Genomic DNA, 8,581 nt, shown 5'->3' with positions numbered 1-8,581 from the left:
CGAGGAGACAGATCTTTTAAAGCTGTGGCGCCTCGCCTCTGGAATGAGCTACCTTTAACATTCGTTCTCTTGTTTGTATTTTAAGAAACAACTAAAGACCCACTTTTTTAAACTCGTTGTGTTTACTGTTTTTGTATGTTGTTTTAATTTATAGAAACTTTTTATAAATTTGTGAAGCACTTTGTGACCCTGGTCTGTGAAAAGTGCTATAGAAATAAAGTTTACTTACTTACTTACTTACACTCATTATTAATATTACTATTGCTGCGTACTTCAGGTCAGCTGGATACAAAAAAGTTCCTACAATATTTCTTATGAATGTTAAAAACCAAACAAAAAAACAACTGGAATCTTACCAGTAAAGGAGCATCACCAGCTAACAAACCAGCTACATCTTCATGTTACTCTATAAACAGCTTTATGACATAAAGATGTAATAAATTGCTCAAATATCTCTTTCATTTTGTGTCTTTGCTTGGTGGGTTAGTCAATTTTAGCTTCCAAATAAAACATAAAAGATAACATTATAATTAAAGAGATAAATCAGCTGAACCAGGAGCATAAATGATTGTTTTTATTGCTGTATGTGAAGCAGCAGTCAGATAATGAGCTGATTAAAAGGTTCAGCCTTCTAGATTGAATTTATCGCTGATGATTCCTTAATCAGAAGGCGGTTTAATTAAGCAGCCATACCGCTAACGTTGCTAACACAGCCGCAACAGGAGCACTCATTTCTTCCTCACACACGATGGCGCCCTGGGCAGTGAGCCGCGTTGTTCCCATTAAACGCTGCCTCAGCTGTGATCAGCCTGAATCCCAACAAACTAAAACTTCAATGCATGAAGAAGCGTAATCCCAGATTATTACATTTTATATTTAGCGTGCCGGATAAAAAATCCCTAATCTGTTTAAATCTTTTCTGTTTTTACTTCTTTTTTCCCCCCATCTCATAAATCATCTGCTTTTATGCAAAAACATGCAACTGTTTTGCATTTTTTATCTCACCCCACTCAATTACACATTAATCCAGTCTAAGTAACACATAGTTAAAAACACTGCAGCTCTTTCTTTTTTTATATATTTCTACATTTCTGTGATGTTTTTTTTTTTATTTTGCTCAGATTTTCTGCAGGTTCACCTGAATTTCCAACCCTGACAAACAATAACGGAGATTTCTATTTAATAATGAATAATATCTGATAAAAGCAGATGTTAATAAAGTGATTAGCTCAGTAAGATTATTTCTTTAACTTCATTGGACGCTTAGGGACGAATCTGCCTCACAGAAAGAAGAGGAAGAGATTTTCAACAAGCCAAAAGATTTTTATTTTTCAGTAATGGATATTAAATTCAATCATCTTGCTTCAAGATACTGAGTAAATCTGTGAAGTCTATTGTGATCAGAGCGCAGGAAGCAAAGACTGATCCGAGTCTAAATTCTTTTAAAAGATGCATAAATGAGGAAATCCTGTCATCAGGATTCATTTGACTGCTTTCAGGTGTGCGACGCATGGAAAGGTTTTTAAGGGACAGAGTGAATAAGATGTATTAATAGATTAGGGTCAGTGGGAGCTTTCCCTTGTGGATAATTAGTGCACTAACCCTTTCAATCCAATCCAATTACAATTAGTGCATTTCCCTACCACAGAGCCGATGACACAAGCAGGGAATTCAATTGAGACACGAAAACAAACTTGTAATTAAAGGATTCCACAGTTCCTGAAAACAGCAACCCGTGACTTCTAGACTCTTCCACAATCGGCAGCAGGTGCTGTATCTTGTTTACAGCCACACTGATACATTAACTCTGTGTCTGGAAGTCAGCGCAGCTAAAAGAACCTTTCTGGAAATGTTGTGGACTCTGTGAACTTTGCTTCACTCCCGCTGTATGTTGAAACGCAGCTTGGCCAAGGACGAGAGGCGAGGAGCGCAATGGGGCAGAGCTGGAAGAGCTCAGTGTTTCTTGGAGATATGCAGGTGCTGCAAGAGGGCGGGGCCATGACTCCACAAAGTAACAATGTGAGTCATGGCCAATAACAGGGAGTCACATTTTTTATATAAAAGTCTATTGATGCCATGTGGCCTTTGAAAGGAAGGGAAATTACGCTGGAAATCGGATGCTTGTGAGTTTTTCACCGCAGTAAATGCCTGTGAGGGCGGCTGGTGTTCCCTGAGCGCGTTGCTCTTCTGTTTTACACAACATGCAGAACAGAAACCAAGAAACACGGCCAAGCTTTTATGCCCCTACCAGCAGGGTTTTATCTAATCTCTACTTTACCTTAAAATAATAAAACTAATTCAGTCTGGACTGGAGCGTGTTTATGTCTCTGCTCATGCCTGCTCAGCAGTCTGAAAGGGAAGATATGATCATTTAATTATTGATTAGGCTGCAAGTAAATTTAGCATAAAATGTGTCTCTGTGACACGAAGCAGCAGCAGACATGATTTAACAACTGAAGGATAATTATAAGCGTAAATCTAACTATAAATAACTACTTTTAAATATAAGTAAAATATAAATTTTATTTAATTCTTAGATTTTCTACTTGTTTATTTAAACCTAATTTAACATTTTGGGATCTGTGTTGGAAATGCACTGAAAAAAATAAAGCTACCGCTTTTGACATTTACTTAATCACATTTAGTCACTTTAACACAATTGTTTGATGTTCAACCCTGCGAACATCAAACAATTGTGTTAAAGTGACTAAATGTGATTAAATTCCAAAAACGGATGCATTATTTATTTCAATGTGATTCCAGGTAAAAGTCAGGATCACACACTGAAAAAATAATGCAACCGTTTCTGGCAATTACTTAATCATATTTAGTTACTAAATATAATTAAGTAAATGCCAAAAGCAGTTGCATTATTTTTTTCAGTGCAGGCTGATAAATGTTTTTATTGAAGTTTAGGAATGGAGGATTTTTAGAGATTCAGATTCCTTCATTTATAAATTTTATTCTGGCCTTTTCATCATGTATGATAAATATGGCAGCCATATTGGAGGTCAGACTTCTGACTTTATTGGACAAAAGAATGAGGAAAATACCAGAAGACAGTAAAGACAGTGTTTGCCAGAGGTGTTCGAGGCTCCTCCTTTATTTCACACATAGCTGCTTGTTTCGCTTATGCCTCGGGAAGGCTCGGAGTTACACTCTTTGGTTGAAAGAAGAAAGAAAGAGGTGAGAATGAGTGATTTACCTGAACCCGCGGTCGGTGCAGTGCAGCCAAACGGAAGGCTCAGCCTTGATAGTGGAAAAAGTGTTTTGCCCTTGAGGAATCACTTCTGGGTAACTTTCCACTTGGCCGAACGCCTGAGCCGCAGAAACTTGCGCAGCAGCTTTACTGGCCCGATCCACCCTCCTGTACCACACACAGCTGCACTCCTGCCGGGGTCCGAAAGAGGTCTGACCGCAGTATTTGCACAGAAAAGCAGGTCCGTCATAAGCGCCCCGGTGAGGCTGGGGCTGCTCGCCGTACGCGCGCTCCGTTGCGCACCAGCCCCCCTGGGTCTCCCTGTACAGGTCCGCATCGGCAGGGTAGGCAGAGTATGGCTTTAAAGGTCCGGCTGGAGCCACTTGAGGATTGGTGGGAACCTCCGACATGGAGCTCATCATCATGTTGGAATCTTTGCAAACAAATCTGGAGATCACCGATCCGCGCGTCACGGACTGCGCGCTCTCCATGTCCCCGAACTGGTCCGCGCAGCTCACCTGCCGCAAACCGTGGCAAACCTCCCCAAACTCATCCACTCCCAGGCTGCCGCCGTCCCGGATCAGCCTGCCCCCCTCCGCGCCTTCGGAGGAGCCGTTTCCTGCGGGGTCTGCGAAGGCGCTGCCGGGGCAGAGGTTGATCCCGCCGAGCGGAGACGACAGCGGGTCTAACCCCAGAGACACGGACACGGCTCGGCTGAGCTCCAGGGTCGGACACGCGTAAGCGTCGATGTTCTCCCTGTCGCTCAGCATCGCAGACTTCTCCGTTTCTTCTCGCTCGGACGCGCTGCAGCGCAGAAAGGCCATCTTCGCCTCTCGTCCTTGGAGTTAGAGCAGAGTGAGCGGAGAGAAAACAAACCACTTTTTCCCTCCCCGGGGAGAAAACGCCTACTCACAGAGACTCCACTCATGCGTCTCAGCGGATGGAGGATTCAGATTAGCGACGCCGCTGAAGGGAAGAGACGAATGAAGCGCGCAACAACTTTTTTCTAACTCTTTCCTACAAAGAAAGCATTTTGAGGAGCAGCGCTGCGCGTCTAACATGAAGCTGGACTGCAGCCGATAGAGTCAGCAGGGGGAGGACTTTGAACCTAGATTGGATACTATGTCAGATCTGCAAAAAGAACAGTCACCAGGGCGCAAACGATCCCTAACCTCACCCATTATCTCTGTGCGTTTGCCCCCTGATATTTGGGTGCAAAAAAAAGAAAAAAGTAAACAGATCTCGCGAGATTAGCTGCGATAAGGCTGTTAATCTACTTAAAAATCATTGTGCACATTTACTAGCAGAACTGTAGCAGCCATAGTTTCACAATCCAGCTTGTTTGTCCCCTCAGAGCGCACGTAAAAGATAATAAATGCCCGGTGTGCTTAAACTAATCATTTATTTTATTATGAACCTCTGTGGTCAAATGGAAAGAAATAATAACAATCATTGAACTTCATTAAGAACCCAAATATTTTGATAGGATTTCAAAAGAGTATAAATGAGGAAGGAAATATTTCCCAAAACTTTTCATAAACCAAAGACTTTTAGAAATCAGTGAAAACTGCTGCTGCATTTGGCATTTACTTTATTATATTTAGTTACTTTAACACAATTGTTTCATGTCCTGCCCCGCTAACATGAAACAATTGTGTTAAATTAACTAAATATGATTAACTAAATCCCAAAGCAGTTATTTATAAACATTATTTTTATCAGTTTAGGGCGCTCGGTGAAATACTTTAAAATCAACATTTCCAGCCAATAGTGTTTTTAGAATCCACAACAAGACCTTATTCTCTTTGTAACACCAAAAAAATATGGATATAATGATGTCAAAAATGAATACCAATGTAATAACCAGAAACACTAACATGCCCAAATATATTAAGAAAAATAACCAAAGTGCTTCTAGAAGAAATTCATGACAAAAACACTCAGAGTGAAAGAAACACATTTTTATTGGTCCATCATAACCTTAGAGGCATTAATGCTCATACTGGGACTGACATTCTGTAGTTTATAAACCTGAATATATTTGTTAACTGGGATTATTAACTTTTTAACTTTACTTTTTAACTTTTTACCTTTTTTTCTTGACTTGTTACATTTTTTTAACTTAATTTACAGTAGGAAATATATCATTATATTGCTGTATGCTAATATCAACATTAAGTGTAGAGATCAAAAAGCAAGTTCTGTATGAGTCTCTCAGGATCTTCTACTGTGATTCAACTACAGGCGTCTTCAATGTTTTCCAGGCCAAGGACCCCCAAACTGATGGCGAGATGGAGCGGGGACCCCCTAATTATATATATCGTCTGAAATAGTGTTCTATCAAACTGGTCCTATAGTCACTCTATTACAGGTGGAGTAATGTAACTAAAGTAATCCCTCCCTGGGATTATTAAAGTAATTCTGATTCCTGGTTGATGGGACAGGTGTTGTGAATGAAACGGTGTCCAGCTTGAAAGAGCTCCTGTGTGTCTCTGAATGTGAGCATTGATGACTGAAAGACATCTTCTGCCTCCATTTATCTGTTTACTACAGTCTGTTGGATTTATGTTCATGTGGATTTAAAGACATTTCAATTAGTGGGAAAAATTGAAGGAGGGAATGCAAAAAGAAATCTAATCAACAAAAACTTTCGCTCCCCCATGCAGTCCCTCCATGGACCCCCTGTTGAAGACCTCTACTCTACTACATGCAAAGGAAAAGGGCTCCAAGGCCCCATCTAGCAGAGTGGGGATGCAGAAGTTGTGCATTTTTTTAAGGAATATAACAAACTTAAGGATGGATATTATATTGGGACGCCAAAAATTATGATTTATTGCCAAATAGATTTTTTCCAACACCCCAACGTTTAATGACTCATCTAATTGGTCAAATGCAAACATAAGATGATATGCTGAATGGCTGGACATAGATCTAGACGGGGGGGGGGGCTCCATTTGTAAGGGGTATGCAAGTGATCAAGAACGCTAACTTGGCCTATAAAGGGTTAATATGAGCATGAAATGCTTTGGCTCCATGTAGAGTGCTATGGGGTCCAGATCACTCTAAACACCATCCTCACTGAGAAATATCAGGCTGCAGGAGATGGAAGCTGGACAGATTGATCCAAAATATGGATAAAATTCTGGTATCGGTATCAGATTGAAAGTATGGAGATGAGATCAATACTTTAGTGTGAAATTCACTCTTTTATGCACGGCTTCCAACAGGCAGCGCCTCCATCTCACCGCCAGCCCTTTGGGATTTATTTTCTGATTTATTCTTTATTAGCTTATCAGCTCTCTACCTAAAAGGAGATTGTGTTTTATTTGCACTCAAATAATGTTTTATTTAAGACACATTTCCTATTGTTGCTGTTTATCAGAAATAATGTAAAACTGACAGACCGTAGTAGCCACGTTTGCTCAGCCATGTCTTCTTTTCTTTTTAGGGCTTTCAGCACAAAATTGCGGTTTCCTCGTACTGTGTGAGTTTTAGCTGCGTGCAACGATTGAAAAAAATCGCACAGTGTATGCCCGGTTTAAGAAGTGATGGGAAGATGCAGAAATCATCGTAGAAAGAGGCTGTGAAAGACTCAAAGGATTCAGATCAGGACTTTAAAGCTGGTATTCACATTTATGTTTAGCACATAGGAATGGGCAACTTGGAGGTGTGTGTGCAGCGACATATTGGTCTGCCGCAATAGCAGAGTTTATTCAATTGTAGTAAAAGTTTGTGTTTGTACTTGACAAACTGGTTAAAGTTACTTATGAACCTCCTGCTGGGCTTAACACAAATGTTTCAGATTATTTTATTTTTTTCCAAAATTTAAAAAAAAACTGTCCACTTTTGTCAGTCATTTGGATTCAAGCTTAGTGCCAGAAGGAAATGTATCATAAAATGTACCCAGGCTGTACTTTCTTCTATTCATTGTCTAATTAAGCCTGAACATTTCACAGACAGTTGAAAGAGTTATTTATGGTAATCCAAACCAATCTATTCTAATAACATATCTTTGTAAAAACAAAAATATAAAACCTAAATTTTGCGAGACAATAATATAACTGTAAGTGGAGCGATGATGCTGGGAATGCGGTGTGTTGTGTTTATGACTGGCATAACTGATAATTGGTGACAATATGCCTCGTTAAGCACATTGAAAGCGATGCTCAGTGATTCATAAGGAAGCAGAAAACAGAGTAGAAGTGATATTTGCTTCTGTTCATTTTATTCTCTAAAATAAGCAGCAGCGAACTTGGGATATAAACTCAACTGGCTCCAATGCCGGCGCCTCAATCAGTCCAAACTGGGGAAACATTCAGAGGGGTCATTTCACAAATGCAGCTGTGCATAATCAGAGTGTCCAGGACATCAGGGAAACAAGGAGGAGAAAAAAGATCCCAGTTTCCAACTGTGGGTGGAACCTTCGATGTGCTTTCAGATTGCAGGGAACTGAATAAATAATTTACTATCACATTCGGTTACATCAAGACATCTTTTCAGGTAATAATCAGCTCCTACTGATCTAAAATATCCAGTTCATCCTAATGCTGCTCTGACCCTGACTGTCTTACATGGACTCAAACTCATCAATGCGCTGCTTCGTGTTGCCCTGGCGAATCTGACGCAGGGTCTTGTATTTGTCACGGCCTGCCCTCACGTTCTCAGCATGGATCAGGTCATTGGGGGTCTTCTTGCTCTCGTCTACGGCTCTGGCCAGCTCCGTGCTCAGGAACTGAAAAAGAACAGAGGAAAATAGAGTCCTTTAGCCTCAGTCTGGAAGACTATTCAGCAGCCCCGCTCCTTTCTCCCACACTCCTCCAGTTCCGTCTGAAAAGAAAAGAAAAAGCATTGGGTTGGCGTCATTTATTCAGGCTATTTTTTCGTTCCGTCATGGTTTAAAGCACCATATGTTGTTCAGACTGCAGACGGGATCTGACCCTTTATCCAAACCATAACAATCAGGATGTACCATGAGTGCAGCGACGTTTAATTACGTAAAGTGCACTTAGTTCTGGCAAAAGCACAACGTGGAAGAGCAATTACTCTGCCATATTTAAACGAAGAGTCAAACCTGAAAACAAATAGGAGAGAACAAACTAAATTAAACCGTAAATTAAAAAAATGCTTTTCAAAGTATAAACTGAGTGACACAAAACAGAAAGGTCTCTAATGCACAAATATTTACCATCATTTCTCTGAGTTACTGGGGGGCCTGCCACAGCGAAGCAAGAGCATAGAATCCCACCTTTGCATAATTTAAACAGCCCTGCATCATTTTTGACCCAAGTAATAATTCATTTGAGATATATTCAGTTCTATTCAGTTTATTTCTATAGCTCCAATTCACACCATGTCGTCTCAGGGGACTTTATAGAGGCAGTT

General features: G+C 40.4%; 2 protein-coding genes across 4 annotated transcripts in view; both read right to left on the bottom strand.

Moving 5' to 3' along the window:
- ar (androgen receptor) overlaps positions 1-4,559 on the bottom strand; it is a gene marked incomplete at its 3' end in the record, with an annotated part of 12,882 nt that extends 8,323 nt beyond the window's left edge. The window contains exons 1-2 of the mRNA XM_015401191.1: positions 4,113-4,559; positions 3,206-4,037 (exon numbers count right to left, since the gene is read on the bottom strand). Of these exons, the coding sequence (XP_015256677.1) occupies positions 3,206-4,023 (818 nt within the window). The remainder of the gene's footprint in view (positions 1-3,205; positions 4,038-4,112) is intronic.
- A 2,890-nt stretch (positions 4,560-7,449) lies between these two features.
- The window catches only part of msn (moesin), a 17,793-nt gene continuing 16,661 nt past the window's right edge, over positions 7,450-8,581 (bottom strand). For all 3 annotated transcript variants that reach the window (XM_015401193.1, XM_015401192.1, XM_015401194.1), the window contains one exon: positions 7,450-7,931. In XM_015401193.1, the coding sequence (XP_015256679.1) occupies positions 7,767-7,931 (165 nt within the window). In that variant the 3' untranslated portion in view covers positions 7,450-7,766. The remainder of the gene's footprint in view (positions 7,932-8,581) is intronic.

Source organism: Cyprinodon variegatus, unplaced genomic scaffold, assembly GCF_000732505.1.
Source record: "Cyprinodon variegatus isolate N-32 unplaced genomic scaffold, C_variegatus-1.0 Scaffold1192, whole genome shotgun sequence".
Classification (NCBI taxonomy): domain Eukaryota; kingdom Metazoa; phylum Chordata; class Actinopteri; order Cyprinodontiformes; family Cyprinodontidae; genus Cyprinodon; species Cyprinodon variegatus.
The sequence above is the reverse complement of the archived record's forward strand: the minus strand, read 5'-3'. Positions and strand labels throughout refer to the sequence as shown.